The sequence below is a fragment of the Kockovaella imperatae genome, assembly GCF_002102565.1.
Source record: "Kockovaella imperatae strain NRRL Y-17943 chromosome Unknown BD324scaffold_5, whole genome shotgun sequence".
Taxonomy (NCBI): domain Eukaryota; kingdom Fungi; phylum Basidiomycota; class Tremellomycetes; order Tremellales; family Cuniculitremaceae; genus Kockovaella; species Kockovaella imperatae.
In genome coordinates, this window is record NW_019028945.1 from 735,333 (window position 1) to 753,221 (window position 17,889).

At 51.9% G+C, this 17,889-nt stretch overlaps 7 protein-coding genes across 7 annotated transcripts; 4 read left to right on the forward strand and 3 right to left on the reverse strand.

Annotated features, from left to right (window-relative positions):
- Positions 1–47: 47 nt before the first annotated feature.
- BD324DRAFT_623520 (hypothetical protein) lies at positions 48–2,202 on the reverse strand. The gene is made up of 7 exons (XM_022015595.1): positions 1,784–2,202; positions 1,259–1,711; positions 979–1,186; positions 661–912; positions 458–602; positions 317–401; positions 48–264 (listed from the first exon to the last, which is right to left on the reverse strand). The coding sequence occupies exons 1-7, from the start codon at positions 1,991–1,993 to the stop codon at positions 157–159; spliced, it is 1,461 nt and encodes a 486-aa protein (XP_021871833.1). The 5' UTR covers positions 1,994–2,202; the 3' UTR covers positions 48–156.
- A 402-nt stretch (positions 2,203–2,604) lies between these two features.
- BD324DRAFT_402610 (hypothetical protein) lies at positions 2,605–4,549 on the forward strand. The gene is made up of 2 exons (XM_022012687.1): positions 2,605–3,171; positions 3,267–4,549. Exons 1-2 carry the CDS (start codon positions 2,966–2,968, stop codon positions 4,366–4,368), a joined length of 1,308 nt encoding a protein of 435 aa, XP_021871834.1. The 5' UTR covers positions 2,605–2,965; the 3' UTR covers positions 4,369–4,549.
- On the forward strand, positions 4,473–5,896 carry BD324DRAFT_402830 (hypothetical protein). Its single transcript, XM_022012688.1, has 2 exons — positions 4,473–5,554; positions 5,604–5,896. The coding sequence occupies exons 1-2, from the start codon at positions 4,730–4,732 to the stop codon at positions 5,703–5,705; spliced, it is 927 nt and encodes a 308-aa protein (XP_021871835.1). The 5' UTR covers positions 4,473–4,729; the 3' UTR covers positions 5,706–5,896.
- On the forward strand, positions 5,897–6,703 carry BD324DRAFT_402831 (hypothetical protein). Its single transcript, XM_022012689.1, has 2 exons — positions 5,897–6,130; positions 6,183–6,703. Exons 1-2 carry the CDS (start codon positions 6,088–6,090, stop codon positions 6,623–6,625), a joined length of 486 nt encoding a protein of 161 aa, XP_021871836.1. The 5' UTR covers positions 5,897–6,087; the 3' UTR covers positions 6,626–6,703.
- Positions 6,704–6,713: 10 nt separating this feature from the next.
- BD324DRAFT_623530 (putative glutathione-disulfide reductase) lies at positions 6,714–8,947 on the reverse strand. The gene is made up of 7 exons (XM_022015596.1): positions 8,778–8,947; positions 7,926–8,608; positions 7,467–7,854; positions 7,298–7,382; positions 7,089–7,227; positions 6,961–7,020; positions 6,714–6,912 (listed from the first exon to the last, which is right to left on the reverse strand). Exons 1-7 carry the CDS (start codon positions 8,816–8,818, stop codon positions 6,875–6,877), a joined length of 1,434 nt encoding a protein of 477 aa, XP_021871837.1. The 5' UTR covers positions 8,819–8,947; the 3' UTR covers positions 6,714–6,874.
- Positions 8,948–9,761: 814 nt separating this feature from the next.
- BD324DRAFT_650394 (hypothetical protein) lies at positions 9,762–13,586 on the reverse strand (the record flags this gene model as incomplete). Its single annotated transcript, XM_022018139.1, has 9 exons — positions 9,762–11,901; positions 11,947–12,017; positions 12,068–12,190; positions 12,243–12,275; positions 12,322–12,411; positions 12,453–12,473; positions 12,523–12,772; positions 12,812–13,128; positions 13,182–13,586. 9 exons carry the CDS (start codon positions 13,584–13,586, stop codon positions 9,762–9,764), a joined length of 3,450 nt encoding a protein of 1,149 aa, XP_021871838.1.
- A 1,756-nt stretch (positions 13,587–15,342) lies between these two features.
- On the forward strand, positions 15,343–17,716 carry BD324DRAFT_650395 (hypothetical protein; the record flags this gene model as incomplete). The annotated part of the gene is made up of 9 exons (XM_022018140.1): positions 15,343–15,397; positions 15,449–15,573; positions 15,672–15,954; positions 16,014–16,210; positions 16,259–16,423; positions 16,490–16,798; positions 16,851–16,973; positions 17,032–17,106; positions 17,171–17,716. 9 exons carry the CDS (start codon positions 15,343–15,345, stop codon positions 17,714–17,716), a joined length of 1,878 nt encoding a protein of 625 aa, XP_021871839.1.
- Between the last annotated feature and the right edge of the window lie 173 nt (positions 17,717–17,889).

A 17,889-nucleotide genomic window follows, 5' to 3' on the forward strand; every position in this document is an offset into this window, starting at 1 on the left:
TAAAAATCACCTAAGTAACGAACTATGACAAACAGTACTTGCGGTCTCAATTGCATTCCAACCAGCATACATGATACAATTGTTTATAGTCATAGGACATCCCCGATACAACATCATGGGCGCAATGAGTCTAGGTTTCTGAGAGTATAGCTATTTCTATCCGGCAATCTCCGTCGTATAGATGAACTTTGCCAAAAAGGTCAGTCCAGCAGAGATCTCTTCTCCCGTGGGACGAATGTAGGATGCAGGAAGGAGGAAGCCGTACTGCGGGAAAGAGTCAGCTGAGCCCGAAGGACTGCACCAAATTGTAGCTCACCACCCCGGTATCTCTGAGCTCGGTAGAGAAGGACCATCTGACGTCAGTTGTACCGTATGCAAAGTCAATCGAGTCGCCTGGTGCCCTACGACACGAGGGTATCAGGACCTGGGAAGCTTCATGACCCACTCAAAAACTCACCTGTAAGTCAGGTCGCACGCCTGTCCCGTCATATACGCCTCTCCGTCCCTCTGTCTCATCGCCTTGGCAACTCCAAGACTGGCTTCCATCAGGTTCTCTGCATCGAAAGGGAAGTCTTCGCATGAATGAGCGAAAGGGTACATGACTTTCATTGGAAGGGAAGAAGTCAGCAACGGTTCAATCATCGCTGGTGCCACACTTACAGAGCTGCCCGTAGCTGTGCAGGTCGACGAACGCTCTAATTCGCTTCGACTTGGGTTTCAGTAGATTGAACTGTTCATCGTCTCCTTCTCGCTCGTACAGTGGTGCAGGACCATTGGCGCTCAATAGATAGTCTGCCATGGCTCGAGTCTCAAAGGCTTCGAAAGCGGCTTTTCCGGCGTACGTCTCGGCACATGGATTGTTGTGTTGTGGTTTGCGCCATTTGTATCCCCAATTGGCATTCAGATCGATACCTAAGGGCGAGGCGACAAATGTCAGCTCTGTAATGGGATTACAGCTAACGTTTCCGATGGACCTACCGACGCAATTGTCCACTCCGAGGTACTGCCTGTTCTTCCTCCACATTCGACTGTGTTCTTGACTGTACACGTATCCATCTGGATTTATCGTTGGCACAACGGTGAACGTAAACGTGCGTAGTGCGAGAAGCGCTTCAGGACTGTGTCCAGACGTCGCAGCGAGAAGCAGCCAGTGGAGGTAGTAGAGCGCGGTAGATGGACCGATCCACTGATGATGAATCAGCCTCAACAAAACTGGTGAAGTCCCCGAGAGCAAGAACGTGTGATAAAGACCACTCACCTCTCTCGCATGCTGCCCACTCTGCAGAACGAATTCCAGTTCCTGTTTTTTCTTGCCGAACGTCTGGTTGCCAGTACCTCCATCCGTATCTATGCTCGCTTTCCAGCCTCGTATCTGACGGTCTTGGAAAGTCGTTCCCACCACGAAGCTCTCGATCTTAACGCCTTTGTACCCATTAAAATATCTCTGAAGTTGATCGCCAAATGAATATAGGTCGTCCAGTGTGTGATATGAGTCGTGGAAAGGTGTATCAATCGTGGACACATCCCAAGTCTCTTGCGACAGAGACGTATGTATGACACTAGATCGCTCGATAGCTGACTGTAGATCGGGTATCATAGGTTCGAAAGGCATGGAGGAAGGAATAACTTGTCTCAGGTGAGCTGTCTGAGAGGCGTCCAGTCGGACGTCTAATTGGGAGGGCGAGGCATGCCATACGTCAAGATCCATAATCTTGAACGAAATGTTCATCAGCTTTCCCGTCATGAGGTCTGAGACAATGGGCGCCGATGAATGATGGCTCACCTTGACAATATTCATCAGATTGTCCTTGTCTGCGCTGTCCAACGCAGTCAAGTTCAGCCTCCATACTTGCTCATTGTCGAACCTCTGTGGTCCCACTCGACTGGAGGATGCTAAGAAGGGAGATTGTGGATTGGAGGCCGGTAATGCATGGGCGAGGAAAGAGGTGAGGAGAGAGGCGATGGTGGGTAGAGCGATGATCTTGGCGATCATCCTGGCGGCGAGCTCAACAGCCACCAGCACACGTCTGTTGCCGCAGAGATCGAGTACCCCGTAGCTGCAGTCCTCGAGCTATCTGATGACCTCGTAGACAGTACACAGACGAGTGGTCAGAGATGTATAGGTTAGATATTCCAAGTAATGAAGCTGACTGTTCTCCCGTTGCGTTGTGCCTGCCCGGAAAATGGGACCCGGGGTCGTGTGACCGAACGAATATGCTCAATGTGGCAGAATGGCTGGCAGATCCCCAGTACATAGATTCTGTCCGATTCATTTGGATGGGCTTGCCACCAACGCGATCGAAGACATATCACCGTCCTCTTCCATGGTAAGCCTGTTGCAGGAGTTCTCTCGCAGAAGGTCTACCATCTTTCGTCTTGCAGCGCGAGATTGACGGTCACAATGTGAAGCCATGATCAGGCGAGCGGGTATAAAGGATGTCGCCAAAGATGACCATTCGGCCGGACGACTCACACACACACACACACTCTCTCTCTCTCCCCTTCCAAGCATGCTTGGCAGACGGAGATGTTGACGGTATAAACATCCTTTCAGTCTCTCCGTCCTTTGTTACTTTCGATCAGGTGCCAGGTAAAGGTATTTATCTATAGCTCCTCTGGCTTGTGCTCGACAAGGGTGCATGGAGTATCTGTGGACCAGGATACTCGCCTTCCTGCAAGCTCCATCCGCAGCTTGGCCGTCTACGGGTTGACAGGATGCTCATCGCTCGTCGCTTGACGTTGAACCCCTGATCTAGAAGTTTTGTCGTTCGTCAAAATTAGCTGCTTCTCCCCATCCTGACAAAATCCTGACTCTCGTATCACATCATCCACATTTCAAGTCGCTTACAATTCTCACTGTTCTTCTCTCAACTTTCCTCCATCACACATTTCGACTATTACTCATGATAACGACACCTCCAGCATGTAAGAATGGCCTGACTCAAATGCTTTCCACGCCGACACCATGTCGCCCTCGGACCCTCTGGCAAGCTCCAGCCTTCCACTCAACTCAGCGTCATCAGATATACTGTTTACACAGAAAGACGATCCACCATCCAGACATCGCCGCCGGACGACCCTCGCCAGCTCGTCTGAAGCAATTTTCACTGACTGGAGAAAGAGGGGCCTAGGGAGAAAGATCGCACCATGGATGAATCCGTATTCGACGATGTGAGTAGACTGTGCACCCAGCAATGTGGTCCGCTTTGTCCATCAACACCACTGGGAAAGGCTAGCGCACTGACTTTTGACCTCTCACCGTTTAGCGTCGTGGAGAGTCCGACAGCCTCTTCCTTGCCCCAACGCTCGAGTGCTTCTTCGTCGAGAATACCTTTAACTACCAATGCGGACGTGGAATACAAGGGTTCCAAAGGTCATCTTGAAAGGAGTGTTTCATCTTCCGAGAGTATCGCCGACGGGCAAGTACCGGCGGACCAAAGACCGACGTTGCTCTCACCGACGATAGCTTTGGTTCCTCATTATGCTCCAGATTCCCTAGGCGGGTCTCTGTCTCTGGCACGGTCCTCGTCTCCGCGATCCACTAGTCCCCGACACGCTGGGGCTGCATCGGGTCTCGTAGCCCTCAAGACCTCGTCTAAAGGTTCAAAGCTTCGCCAACCTCGTCCGAGGTCTGATCCTGGTTCGGCCATTGAATGGAATACGCTTCAAGAGGCTCTAGGACAGGAGCACTGTTGTGACCCATCCAACTCGGACATGGAAGCGGTTTCGGTCTATCCCAGAGAGAATCTGACACCGCAGAGTGGGCATATTGACCACTGTGCACCTTTTGATCCGGAGATGGTGGACACATCTCGGAGCTCCGGTCAGTCGTTGGACATGATGAGTGTGACTAGCCCTTACCCATCTCCCTTACCGGCCGGGAGGCTTCGAGAGGCGAGAGCAAGCTCCATCGATCACATCGATACCATGTCGACATTGGGACAAGAAGAAGACGAGCTTGGATCAAAGGACGATAACATGGTCAATGCGAAACAGATTCGCCCACCCCTCGATACAGAGGGCTCGACTGCAATCACTTCACCATATGCGCTCTTCCCAATCGTCGCATCACTCTTAGTTTCTTCACAACACATGTCCGCTTCGAAGCTCGCTCCCGAAAATCCAATCTCTGACTTAGAGGCATCTTCACGGGCCACATTGAACAACGCAACGTCTTTCGCCGTCAACGCTGACCCATACTCTCAGCCAGGACATCCAAATATCGACTACGCCTATCACGCCGTGACGACGGATGCTGCAGCGCAGAGTCTAGGTCGACAACGCGTATCTGCTGAAATCAGGTCTGGATCAATCGTCTCACTCATCGCACAGAACGGACCTGTTGAACACTTTGGCAGCCTCATCTGAGCCACATAGCTTCAATCTCACAGCACCTGAACCACTGGGACTGCTTGTCGAATCCAGGAATCTCATCGAAGCCGTGGCTCATTCCGAGCAATCGAATATTGATTCGACTCTTGCCTCGGCATCTCAGTCAGAACGAGTGCGAAGTCTCTCATTACGAGCAGCTCCCCAACCGCCTCGTCTTTCTAGAACCCTCACAACACCGGCGAAGCATCATGACCCTTCCGTCATTTCTCCCAAGACGCAGGAGCCCAAAGTCCTGGACGCTTCTCGACTCTCTCGCTCGACAACTTTCACTCGATCCGAGTCGATCAAACAAGTCTTCAGACGCTGGTCGACACGTTCTTCGGATAGCGAAGGAGATATGCGTCGTCCTTCACGATCAAAGACGAGTATGGGCTCCCGGCTTGTTTCATCGATTGCCGGCCAGGAGGTAGCGATCATCACACCGGTCGCGTCCCCGGAAACTAGAGGCAGAGCGCAATCTCTTGACGGACATCGGTCGAAGAAGAAGCGATCCGTAAGGAGTACCTCGCCAGTCAGATACAGAGTCAGGGATTCCCTAGCCAAACACGGCATCCGAATTCCTTTACCTCACAAGTCGAGTCTGTACCATCCATGGTTTTCACCTACCGCAGCAGCCTCGACTTCGATCCTCCTGTCGCCACAGACTGCTTCCTCAGGAGCGTCACCGAGCATAGTGATGTCCCGTGTACCGAGCACAAGTGAAACGCTCGTTGAAGTCTGTCCTCAAGCACAGCAGCTGAGTCATGGCATAGATACCGGGAGTCCGGTCGCCTCTAGCAAGGATCATCTGGATAAAGCTGAGAGGTATCGGCGATGTCAATCACTGGTCGACATACATGACGACCAGTTGTTCAAGGAGTTGGTCGAGGGTCTGCCAGAAGACCCGCTTGCTTCCGATCAAGTGATGGACTCGGGCGACATAGCTCGGCCCGTGGATACGACTGCCGGATCGCTTGGGCTGATGGTCCTGCCACGCCGTGCCTCACAGGCAAACTCAATCGGCGAGAGCGACGAGTCCGCCGGGGTCCTCATCACGCGGTCAATGAGTCTGCCTGAAAGTCAAAGTCGAGCGAGAAGAGATCATGTGCATGCCTGGTTTATAACGAGAGAGATCGTGCAAGGGGAGAAGAGGTATGGAAGGCTTCTGGCCAAGGGTGTGGCGGTGAGCTCGACATTTTATGGAGGCATCAAAAGCTGATCATTCGGAAAAGATTCGGGAGAGCCTTATCTCATCTGCTTCGATCTCTGACAGCGATGAGGGTGCAGAGGAGACGCGCCGCGATGGACCAGGCTGCGTGACGAAGAGCCGTTGAGCTCCAGTCGAGCTCACCATCACCCTATCGCACAGATTCACCAAGCTATCAAACCTGTCACTGTCATTGTCGACAATGTTCGACGATGCTCCATCCCCTATAGGCATCTCCCGAGCATTCATCTCGCTCGAGGACGATCTTGATCGAACAGCTAGGCGCCTGGGCTGGTGAAGTTGGCCGATACCTGTCGGATGGTTTCTCGGAGACTTGGGTAGATATGACCATCTCCGCTTTGAACACTCCAGGTGTATCACGCACTCCCAGCCTGAGCGACATGACGAGAGATTGGAAGCAGGATGAAAAGCTCAGCTTTGCGGATATTGTGGGTGCCTCTGCTGGGCTAACCAGGAGTCGAATTGATTAGACATTGAATCAGATCATCATGCCGATTCAGCGCGCCCTCCGGTACAAGCTGCTCTTCGCCGGTGCGTACGAAAGGACGTACAGTCTTAGGGGCGCTTGCTGAGTCTCTGACAGATCTCATGTCTAGCACTCCGACAGGTTCATCAATGCATACTCTCGTCTCGTCCGCTCTTTCTACCGCCAATCGAATCGCTGACGAATGCAATGCTCGACAGACGGTCGACGTCTCTGTGTTCCGACGTCAGCCGACTGGCAGCTCCACTCGATTCACCACGTCCACTGTTCACGAATCTCGTGAGCAGGAGAAGAAACTTCCGGCTAGACAGAAGCGAAAGTCCTTGGGCAAAGAAAAAGTCTCATTTGTATTCAGGTCGAGCCACGCAAAGTCTCTTTCCAACTGCGGTACAACTGGAGATACAATAGATGGGAAAGAAGAACAGGTCCCAGGTGCTCGACCCAAGACCAAGCGGAGAATATCCGACGGTCCGCTGGGTCTCGTAGACGCAGACAGCCCGGCGAGACTTAGAGGAGCGAGAAGCTCATGGGCATTGTTCTGAGCCTGTCGGCGTCACAAGTGAACCTGTAAAGACTCGTTTAGAGCAACTAGACCTAAACTCTTAATTCACTCGATAATATGATCACTGTGTGCAGCATATTATTCATATGTCTTGCATCCAGGCGGCCAAGGGTCCATCCGATACAGTACATGGAATTACAGTACCTTTTGTGATCCAAATGTGCAATACTCCTTTTCGCACGACCGCGACCGCTTTCTGCTACACTTCTTTGACCTTCCTTCCCGGGAACTATCGCAAGGTGACCAGCTCCTCGGCAGATGTAGGATCTGCCAAACGAGTCAGTCAACGCAAAGCACAGATATGCCACCACTCACGGATAGCCACGCAGGAATCGAAGTCTTCCTTCGTAGCGCCCATTTTGATCGCCACGCCGACTGTGAGCACATAGTTAGCGGTATCCCTCTTCCCTTCACTGAGTGGAGAAAGTGAAAAGACGACTTACATCCCTGAAGTACCTCGTCACTGCCATCTCCGATAATATGAAGTCCAACGACTTTTTCATCTTCGCCGGCACAGATGAGCTTATAAGTCGACGAGACTTTCTGGTCTTGCTCCAGGAGTGATTGTGAGAGGCCTCGGAACTTGAGAGAGAGAGAGAGGCAAAGTGTGAGCCTGTGATTTTCCTATAAAAAGATGGAAGCAGAAGCTCACTGTGCTCTTGTAGATCTTGAGCTTGTCCCCGTATTTCTCCTTTGCTTCTGGCTCGGTCAATCCGATAGCACCGATAGGTGGGTGACTGGGAGTTAAAAGCTGTCAGCGGATGCGCACTGCCCTCGGTTCGCTTTGTCAAAGGGAAGACAGCTGCCCGTCGAGATCTCACCTGAACACGACACTGGGAATGTTTTCATATGACAGCTTGTCGTCTTTATATTTGTCTCCTCCGAACAACCTATTCGACAATCGTCTCCCAGCTGCGATAGCGACCGGGGTCAGCAGAGCCTTTCCGCCGATATCTCCGACGGCGTAGATGCCATCGACGTTGGTGTTTTGGTATTCGTCCACGACGATATCTCCCTTTTCGTTTGTCTTGACGCCAACGTTTTCCAATCCGAGGTTGTCGGTGTTTCCATGTCGACCGATACACCACAGCAGACAGTCCGCTTCTACAGGTTCCGACAGACTGTCAATGTGGATGCTGAGAGCACCAGACGAAGTCTTTTCGACCTTTGTGACGTTGGATGATTTGTGAATGTGCACGCCTTCGTGTTCTGCGGAGGGGGAGTAAAAGGGTCGGTCAGCTTGATAGAGAAATTTGAGCAAGAATGGCGACCCGACTCACCCATGTGAGGCATGAGAACTTCCGAGCACATTGGGTCGAAAGTCCTCAAGAATTGGTCGTGTCGGATGACCAAGTGAGCCTCACTTCCCAAAGCGTTGAAGATCCCAGTGAGTTCGACCGCAATGTATCCCGCTCCCACAACGACGACTCGCTTGGGTCTCTGTTCCAATGCAAAGAATCCATCCGAGTCGATTCCATATTTGGCGCCTGGGATCTTGTCCTCTCCAGGTACAGTCGGGTATCCACCCGTAGCGATACAGATCTTCTTCGTCTTGATGGTGTACTTTTCTCCATCCCTTTGGGTGATTTCAATGGTATGCTTGTCCAAGATTTTGGCATGACCAGAGTGCTCATCCACATGCTCGTTGGCCAGATTTTTCTCATAAATCTTGTTGAGGTTTCGAATGAACGCCTCACGTCGCTGAACCATGGTGTTCCAATCAATGTCCTTGGTGAATTCATCGGCGAGCTTTGCGTTACCCAAACCAAATCGGACAGCCTTGTGAATCCCAGTAGCGTGTTCAGCAGCCTGCCACATGATCTTCTTGGGCACACAACCGACATTGACGCAGGTTCCACCCAGATGAGGAGATTGTTCCGCTAAACCAACTTTGGCACCGTATGAAGCAGCTCGACGAGCGGTTCCGAATCCTCCGGATCCTCCTCCAATGACAAAGTAATCACTGAGCGGCATCGGGTCAGCACAGTCCAAGCACGTGAAAGGAGTCTGTCTCATGGTAGAGCGAGCTAAGCCATGGACGCTGGCTAGAGTCGCTCATTCGAACTTCACTTGATCACAAAAACGGCTTGATCTTTCGGCCCGGATCACGCCCACTCAGTAAGTGAACTCACTATTCTCTGTTTTCAGCTTCCTTCTTTGGCAGGGGCGGCATATTGACTGTCGTAGAGGAGTGAATGCGTCGTTCAAAGTTCAGGTTCAGCGGACGAGCGAAAGTGAGACGGGAAGTCGTAGAAACCGATCGACTTGACGAGCTGAATAATCGGGCAGAAGTGATCGACGACGACGACGATGATGATGATGATGATACCGGGAAGCTCGTTGAAGTCAATAGACCTCGCCTGGGTATACACCTGACGGATAACAGTTTGCTCGAATTGTTTGTCTGCCTCGACGAAAGAGCGAGGTCCTGTTTGTCTGCCGATTGAGGATGAAGTGTAGGGTTCTAGACTGACTGTGACTAACTAGGTTTCCGGTGAATGGCTTTCCGGGTCGCGCCCTCCAAAATCGGTGACGAATTTCACTAAATTTGCGGGAATCATCTTTCGATTGCCGAAGCGTAGCGTGGCATCATCACATCAGGTTGACCTTTTGTTCATGCTCTATTGGGGGGTGGGTGTTCCGATTGACAGGACGCCTGAATACAGCTTCCACACATCACATACAGAGATTCATAAGCATAAGGAGCAAAATGACTATATACTCGACGTGTGAAGAGGGGTCATGTTGGTATTCGTTCATTTGCTTATACCCGCCACACAGTGTGCATGGCAGCGTGCCGACCCAAGATGGGAGACACGTATCGAAGACAGTCATTTGGATCAAGATGAGAGTCTAGACACTGTGGCAACTGAAGTACCGTCGGTGATTGTCGTTAAAAATTGGTCGTCAATAATGAGTGAGTGTCGGTCGTTAATGAGTCGTCAAGGGTCGTAAAGGTGGTTCTTTGTTTTTTTTTTTTTTTAGAATCCGGCCATGCTGTATGTTGCCCGGCATAGATGTCTTCCTCTCAAGTTCCGGTGTCTTGATCTTTGAGGCGTCGCGTACACACAGCTCCTCTCGTGATGTCGCCCATAGCTCTCGGCGATCATCATCATCTACTTCCACTGAATGTCTAAAGGCGCCGTCGTCTTCAATTCCAACTTTGGCATCGCTTCCTTTCCTCCACCATCCAAGTTGGTTTCACTCCTTGATCCGGTCCTCGGGATCCCTTCAGTCGATGCTGACGACCGGATGTTCTTTTGACCAGATCGGAAGAGAGCACTCTTTTTCCTTGGGCTAGACGTACTGTTGCTAGTTGACAAAGAGACTGAAGCGGACATTCTCTTACCCCAGCCGCCGACCCCAGATCCACTAGAGGTCACTCCGGAATCTTTACGTCGGGTCCTGGGCTTCTTGTCGAGCCATCCCCCGATACCTACACCACCAGCTCGAGCTGATGCCCCATTACTTGATTCCGTATGTCGGCGGCTCGCTGATGGTCGCAGGGTCGCTTTAGCGTCGGTGCCCAGACCAGAGCCTGACGATTCAGATATGGACTCGACAGGCGATTTCAGATCCACGTCGGATCCGAGCACCTTGAGATCTTGATCGGATACTCTTGCCCTCGAGAGTGGTCGATTCACCGAGAAGGACTCAGAAAGGGGGGAGATCGATGGCGGCAGAGCCAGAGTTGGAGCGATACTGGCAGATTGATGGATCGGGGCAGCTTTGAGATCCAGCAACGATGGTGTGCCGCCTTCCATTTTCAGTGGACCGCTATGCATAGCGAGTCGACTGTCCAGTCGTTGACGTACACCATGGCGTTTCGGCGGCGTTTGGATGATCTCAGCTTTTGCCGGCGAGCTTGTACCATCCGAGACTTTTCGAAACTTTGGAAAGGCCTTGATCTTCTCTAGAGCCTTCTTAGTGGTACCGAATTTGGAGCCTGGCGTGCTGCCAGTCATCCCATCAGCGTGACCGAGCCTCGCGGCTGACAGCCCTCTAGTCTTCGTAGGGCTGGATGACGCTGAAGAATTCGACGACCTGACCTGTCTGGACAAGGTAGACGCTTGAATCGTCGATGGACGTCGCCTCAAAACCCGAGACAAAAAGCTAGAAGGAGGAACGTTGTCCGCACTTTGAGTACCCGAGTCCGCCTGAAGTTCTTCCCAATCTTCATCTCCAAGTTGTGTAACGGTCCCATGGAGATCAACACTGAGCCTAGCGATAGGTCCGTCATCCACGGAGGGAAGTTGAGGGTGTCTCCGGATGATATGGGTGGGAGATCCGAGACCGGGTGAAGGGATGGAAACAATGTCCGAAACAGACAGACCCGAGTGCGGGAGTCCTGAGGGGAGGCGAAGTTGGCGAGAGGGTCTGGAATTGGGACTAGGAACACTGGCGAAGTTGTCCTGTGAAGTACGACGGGCAAGCAGTGTGGAAGATCCAGAGGCATTTAGACCCAGTCGAAGTTGATTCTTGACCGGCCGGATGGGTATCGGCTTTTGTTTTGGTGAACCTGTAATGGTGCGCGTGAGGGTTGCGAACGGGGCGGCGGATGCGGTATTTGGGGTCGGGGAATGGCCCTCGTCCATCGGGATTGGCGACTCCATCCTTGGATCTGCGTCGATCTCTACTACAGGCTCCGCTTCTGGGCCAGGGCGAGCGGTACCAGGTGCATCAACCTCGACCACAGACATTGGCGTCGATGCTTCCTGCTCCTGCATCTCCTCAGAGCCATCATGACCGGCGTACTCTATCGCCTGATCATCTCCAATCTCCGCCGGTATCAAAGTCTCGTCCTCATCCAAAGGCAGCGGCAGGTCGATATCGGCCGGAGACCAACGTCGAGGCTCATCCTCACTCTCATGTTCCGTGGTCGACGCATCAGAACTGAGAGCCTCTGAACCGCTGCCTTCTTCCTCCGATTCTGCCATGCCTTCGTGATGTGGAGGCCAAGGGGCGAGGTCTACATGTTGCTCTGAAGTGTACAGCATCTCGTCTTCCCTTGACCATGTAAATGATTCGAGCTCCTTCCTATACCTTGCACATTCCAAAGCGTACAGCGAATTGTCATTCAAAGGCGTCGCAATCTTGTCATCGTCGGCATATCTCTCATCGTGTGTCTTCATATCGACCGATGGCTCTTCTTCCAAGCAGAGTTTAGGGAAATAGCGTGTATTGTACTCTGAGACCGGGTGAAGTTCTAAGTCGTGAGGATCATCATATTCTCCAGCTTTGACCGTGTCCCAGTCGCTACAAGTTGTCAGCTTGGCACAGAGTCGGCGGAGATCAGCTCACATATGCTGGAAGTATGCGTGGTTCTTGATGCAGGGCTCTGTCAAGCGCCACATGGGATCTTTGATCAAGAGCTATGGAGTGATCAGACGCATTGACTGCAAACCAGGACGGAGATGCTCACCGCATCGATGAACGACCATGTGACCTCGTCCAAGCCATATTCTGTCAGAGGTCGACAAGCTATCCTCGGTTCTCTCAAGGCATCTTCCCAAGGGTCCAGGAGGATTCGATTCCAAAGCATACTCTAGCAGTCGAGTCAGATAACACCGGGAGGTGTATAGAACCTTTTATCTCACCAGTGGCTCATCTTCTTCGGCGTGAAACGGAACCTAGAGTCATTAGAAGTGCTCAATCGGGCAGTGTCCATCGACTCACCCTTCCTACCAATCCCTCCAGAACAATGCATCCTAGAGCCCACCAATCGACGGCGTAAGTGTATTCAGCCCTTCTAACGACCTCGGGGGACTGCAATCATGAGATTTGCGTACACGGCTGCGAATGCTTACCAAGTAGTCAGATGTCCCAACCTATGCCAGATCAGCAACTGAACTATCATCAGTGAGACGCGAGACTCACAAAACTCATAGCTCGATCCACAACAAGCCGTCGACTACCGTCCTTCATTATTCGCGCACTACCCATTCCCGCACCGGCCCATTCCGGAGGATCTGGCTCCCCTGGGTACGTCACGACGTGCAATGGCAGTGGCTCCCCACGATAGTCGAACTCTTTGGAGAGCCCAAAATCCGCCAAGACAGCATGACCGCGGGCATTTAAAAGAATGTTTTCCGGTTTAAGATCGCGCACAATGATGCCATTTCGGTGTCTGGGTATGTCAGTGGTGTAGAGAAGCCCAAAGACTCACAGATCCTCCAAGCCTTGCGTCAGGTCCGCAGCGTAGAACCGAGTTCGATGATGACCCAATAACCCGTGAATCTCCATCTGCGTTGCCAGATCTCCTCCAGGGTAGAAATCCATGACAAAGTAAATATTCTCGCGATCTGTGAAGCTGCATTGAAGGGTTGACACGAATGGATTGGAGGGTTCCATGACTGAAAATCGACGCAGGATCGACAGCTCGGTCATGGTGTGATGAAGTTCATCGTGTGTCAGGACCGAGCGCTTAGAAAGGGCTTTCATGGCTCGGATGGATGATGTCGGTGTATGTCTGACAAGGAGGACCTGTAAGGCATCAGCAGACGCAGACGAAAAATGAATCTGAAGCTTGAACTGACTCGTCCCGCACAGCCTTTTCCAAGAACATGTATCAGCTCGAAGTCCTCCAATTTGGTCTGCGTTCTTTTAGGTTGCGTCTCCTGCCTGGACACTCTATCCAATGCACCTGGGGCAGTACCTGAAGCTTTCATTCTGCTCTCTTTGGTATTGGCAGAGGCGCCACCGAGATGTAGGCTGCCGCGGTCTGGTTGTGGATACCAGTGGGGGTGGAGACCTGGCGGTGGCAGATCATCACTTTGGAAAGATGTATGTGGACTGCTCGTCGAGCTGTGCTGGATTGATGATGTCTGCGATGTTGAGGGCACGTCTCCGGATGACTGGACAGAGTGAGAGAGTGGATGAGCATCGTACGGCGTGTCATGCTGAGCAAGACCTGGTGGCAGGGAAACGGCAGCGCTCGCCATAGTGACTAGCTGAGCCGTCTTGCGGATTTTCACGGAGGATATCGAAGTGTGTTGAGAGGAGTCGCAGCGTCCAGCGACCTAGACTATGAGGGTCCTCCCACAATCCTATACTTTCAGAGAGCCTGGTCGTTGTTGAAATCCGCTGCTTTTGAAACGAGCACCGATGAAGGCCTGCAGCCTTACCGATCAGTCATCATGGTACGAGTTAAGGATACAAGTCTTTTTGCAACTCACCAGAACCAAGCTGACTCTCCTCTGAGTCTTCCTCTCTCATACACTTGCCTCCAATCCTCCTCTCACTGCTTATCGGTTCAAGTTCGGATAAGGCAGTACTGGATTATCGCTCCAAAGAACAGCGAATCAAACCCCGCCTTGGACTTTTCGCTGAGGATACAGGAGAATGGCAACGCCTTCTAGCTCCTTTGACTGGGTAACGTTTTGCAGGAAGGACGAAGCGCGAAGACTTGGAGGCGGGGATGAGGGGTGATACGTGTCAGAGGTGCAGATATTGAGCGGGGTGCGTAATGGGACCCGTCTGAGCTGGGTCTTTGACAGGCGACGAGGCCGGGAGATACGAGATCCTCCGAAGTCTGTCCTGACGCAGTGGTGGATGAGAAGGCGATGTGAAAGACTGTTCGTTTGAGCGTATTGTTTCGACGACGACGACGACGACAACGGTGGGAGATAGTGATAGTGGGCCAGAGGGACCGACCGATTGCAGGAGAGTGTTGGGTCGGAACAAGGTGAGGATAGGAAAGAATGTGTGTATGCAGAGATATGGATTGGATGACTGATGGCTGATGACTCCAAGCCGTCGCAGGCTGTATCTTGAATGGTCCAGTGACCAAGATGAGAGAACCCAAAGCTGAAGATGAAATTCCTGCAAAGAGATCGTACAAGCGGACAATGCACCTTTTTTCGATCGTTAAAGCCGTGCCGTAGCCTCGCGACTCGTGTTGGTCCCTTCTACTGACGGAATGCAAGAGCCGTGGACTTCGTTTAGGGTGAGGTATGTGATGATTCTGAGGCCGATCGAGGTGGTGTTCTAATGGGCACTGGCGGTGCTCATCACTGAGAGATTGGACGAAATCACTAGACGAGGTGCTGATGTCGAAAATTGGAGTCAAAGGGTGAGTGAGATGTATGATGAATGATGCAGTGGAAGGGACTGATTACCCCCCTAGAATTGTCGAGGCGCAGTCCAGGACGGATTGAGCGATCCCCCTCTTTCTCTTTGAACGTGGAGTTGCGATGAGACAAGACAGCGAGAAGAAGAGGAAGTGTCGACTGACTGAATGGATGGCTAGCTATCTCGAGTATTGTTGTTGTGACTCTGAAGGACTCCGAGCGTCAAAAGACTGACTGAGACAGGGGAGCAAAAAAACTCACGGACAGCTGCTGTAGGTAGTGAAAGGATATCCAGGACACCCGCGAGTGGTCAGATAGTTACTGGACCACCATCCCATCCACAGCACCATCACAAGATACTCAGTCCAATCCTCATTCCGACTCAGCCCTTCATTAGCCCCCGACCACCACCTCCCACCACCCTCGCCCATCCACCCATTCCGCGCCGCTCAGAGTCCAGCCTACCCAACCAAAAGCCTAGCACTAAAATTCCAGACTTGCGATCCGAGCGTTTCAGGGTAAACAAAGATGACGTAAGGTGTCACGTGGCGAGTTTCAGCTGGCTGCCCGGCTGTGACACTGCTGGCGATGTATGCATGATCGACAGCTTGCTTTAGTTCAGAGAACGATGGATGATCTGAGTGATGTATCGAGAGCATTGGAAGAGTCCTTGAGGGCTGAGCGTGAGTCGTCACGCTTTTCGTGTCATGCTCAATTGATTCCCTCCCTCTTAGCCACTGAAGGAAGCTCGTTTCAGCAGCTGTTTGAATCATTCATCGTTGGACATGATGAGCGTAAGCGAGCAGCTGCAGTGGCAGCGCTGTGTCATCTGCTGGAGTCTGTATCACCGGAAGAAAAGGTGGGCAGCTTGATCTTTGTGACTGGCGACCATCCTATCTTTTCAGCACGCCCACAGTGCATTCCCCAGTGGACACATCACTGATGATAACTCGACAGGACCTTATCCTTGATCATGCGGGGATGACGTTTATCCCGATACTCCTGACCCACTATTCTTCGGCCGCTTCGAAAGACATATCTCGCCTGGTTCAGTTGATCGCTTCTGGCTCTCCCGCCAAAGAGGTCGTCCTGTCCATCGTCGAAACGCTAGACGAGCTGGAAAACCAAGCTCAAGGGGTTGGAGATGATGATGAGGATTTCCTCGAGGCTGGACAGATTCAGATGGAGTCGAATGCTGTCGTGGAGGCCCTGTGTCTCTCTCTTGAGTCTTTGACAAAGGGTATGCACGACAAGTATCCAGGGAAATTCAAGGCCTGCGTTGCTGACCTGCCTCCTCAGTTATTCCACGATTACGAACTGAAAGATCTACACCGACACTCCTGTCGCTGTCTGACCCTCTCATCGACGCATTCACGGTGATCGCTACCCTGACGGACTCTATTTCTGCTGTAGAGCTGTTGAGTCGGCTGAACGAGGTGATAGCGAGCACTTGGGAATGGGTTCACAAGACTTCAGATCAAGGAGGAGAACAGAGGGTAACTTATATTCTGTCTGTCAATCTATGAACTGACAACGTTTCACAGGCTATCCTGACGAATGTCTTGTTCATGGGTGTGACGCTACTTAGCTCACGACTCGACGCTCGATTGGCAGAGAGAATGTTCATAAATCTCTTTCCAAAGTACAAATCTCCTCATGCCAAGGAAGGTCAAGGGGAGCCTGCACAAAGAACTCTGGAGCAATCATTGGTAAGTGCATGAAAATCGAACAGACCAAGAAGAGGAGGTTACTGGGCTTAACCAACTTCATCACAGCGCATAGCGACAGAGCTTGAGATCACCACGTCTGATCTTGTTCACCGGCTCACTCACCCTTCGTCCATCTCTCCATACTCTTCGCTCGCCTCCCTTGCGCTCCTCGTCGCTTCTCTACCAAGCATAGCCATCGGGAGAGAGTCTGGACAATCACATCCTATATCCCCGGTCCTTCTCGAGGACTGTATGCCGGTCCTATCAGCGGCTTTATCATCCGACGCATTAGATGCTGGCATAGCGTGGACTTGGTATCTGGTTGCTGCTGGAGACTCGAAAGTGACACATGACGTGGTGACCATGCTTTTAGAGGTGAGACCGTCCAAGTGTCCTCACAGTGACTCATACACTGTGACATGATCAGCTTCTTGTGCCTCCTGCAGCAACGCTGCCTGCTCCTATGACACGCACTGCTATCATCAAGCTCATGAGCGCCTTGATCAGCGAGGTTGAGAATCCCCGGGACCAGGTCCTTCTGTACAGGCAGGTCAGTTCCTTCGTGTTCTTCCTGTTTGGTTACAGATAGCTGACGCAACCTGGGACAGCTTGTAGAGGCCGATAATCCTTTTGACGCTATCCGGGTTCAAGGTCTGGCCATGATACGCGAGGCGATCTCAAAGGTGAGTATCTGGCCATGTCTACGGCTTCCTCACATCATGTCGTCTGTCTGATACGTGTCTCTAGCCGGCCTCGCCAATCTTACCCGATCTACATATCATCATTCCTGATCTCTTCACACTCCCATCCACCAGCATCTCCCCGACAGTCGCTTCGTACACTCATGGTAGGCACCGACATTCGTCCACAGCCGACGTTACCCCTCTACAACTTCCACTCGAATCGTTCATCTCATCCATGTGGATCTCATGGTTCATCGAATGCGTCAATCTACTCTGGCTCATTTTAACCATCGACAAGGAGGATAAAGCGGGTTTGAAAAATCGGCATAAATTGGAAGAGGTATATACGACTTGGGTCCAGCCTCAAAAAGTCAGGACACTATCCATGCGGAGCGAGTGGACAAAGAGCGTCGATGGTGCCATGGTAGATTCCGAGGAGGAGGATGGTGATCGTGGTGATGATGGTCATTCGAATAGCCGAGCCGAAGTTGACTTTGTACTTCTTCGTTGGGAGGATGCCCTGGGGAGATTAGACGAAGAGGTGACGCGGATATTGGGGAAAAATCACTCGATACACACTGCAGGAACGCTGGAATCCGTAGAGGAGTGAGCTAGTATGAGGAGTATCCGCGAGATGCTGGATCTTCCCTACGACAAGGCTGATCCCTATCTCGGCCGTGCCTGATGCGGCGAGAAGTCTCTACAGACTTTATGACATTGTTGTACATAGATATGTGCCTCTCATCATCGAGCATGCATACATAGAGCTTATACTATGATGGC

Excerpts from the sequence above, each read along its gene's own strand:
- BD324DRAFT_623520 (XM_022015595.1), bottom strand. The coding sequence starts at position 1,993 with ATGATCGCCAAGATCATCGCTCTACCCACCATCGCCTCTCTCCTCACC. Across the intron at positions 603-660 it reads GCACAGCTACGGGCAGCTCT|TCATGTACCCTTTCGCTCAT; the intron begins GTAAGTGTGGCA and ends TTCCAATGAAAG. Across the intron at positions 265-316 it reads AGCTCAGAGATACCGGGGTG|TACGGCTTCCTCCTTCCTGC; the intron begins GTGAGCTACAAT and ends TCTTTCCCGCAG.
- BD324DRAFT_402610 (XM_022012687.1), top strand. The coding sequence starts at position 2,966 with ATGTCGCCCTCGGACCCTCTGGCAAGCTCCAGCCTTCCACTCAACTCA. Across the intron at positions 3,172-3,266 it reads ATGAATCCGTATTCGACGAT|CGTCGTGGAGAGTCCGACAG; the intron begins GTGAGTAGACTG and ends CTCACCGTTTAG.
- BD324DRAFT_623530 (XM_022015596.1), bottom strand. The coding sequence starts at position 8,818 with ATGCCGCCCCTGCCAAAGAAGGAAGCTGAAAACAGAGAATA. Across the intron at positions 7,383-7,466 it reads ATTCCCAGTGTCGTGTTCAG|TCACCCACCTATCGGTGCTA; the intron begins GTGAGATCTCGA and ends TTTAACTCCCAG. Across the intron at positions 6,913-6,960 it reads CGATTCCTGCGTGGCTATCC|ATCCTACATCTGCCGAGGAG; the intron begins GTGAGTGGTGGC and ends CTCGTTTGGCAG.
- BD324DRAFT_402830 (XM_022012688.1), top strand. The coding sequence starts at position 4,730 with ATGCGTCGTCCTTCACGATCAAAGACGAGTATGGGCTCCCGGCTTGTT. Across the intron at positions 5,555-5,603 it reads TTCTGGCCAAGGGTGTGGCG|ATTCGGGAGAGCCTTATCTC; the intron begins GTGAGCTCGACA and ends CATTCGGAAAAG.
- BD324DRAFT_402831 (XM_022012689.1), top strand. The coding sequence starts at position 6,088 with ATGCCGATTCAGCGCGCCCTCCGGTACAAGCTGCTCTTCGCCG. Across the intron at positions 6,131-6,182 it reads GTACAAGCTGCTCTTCGCCG|ATCTCATGTCTAGCACTCCG; the intron begins GTGCGTACGAAA and ends AGTCTCTGACAG.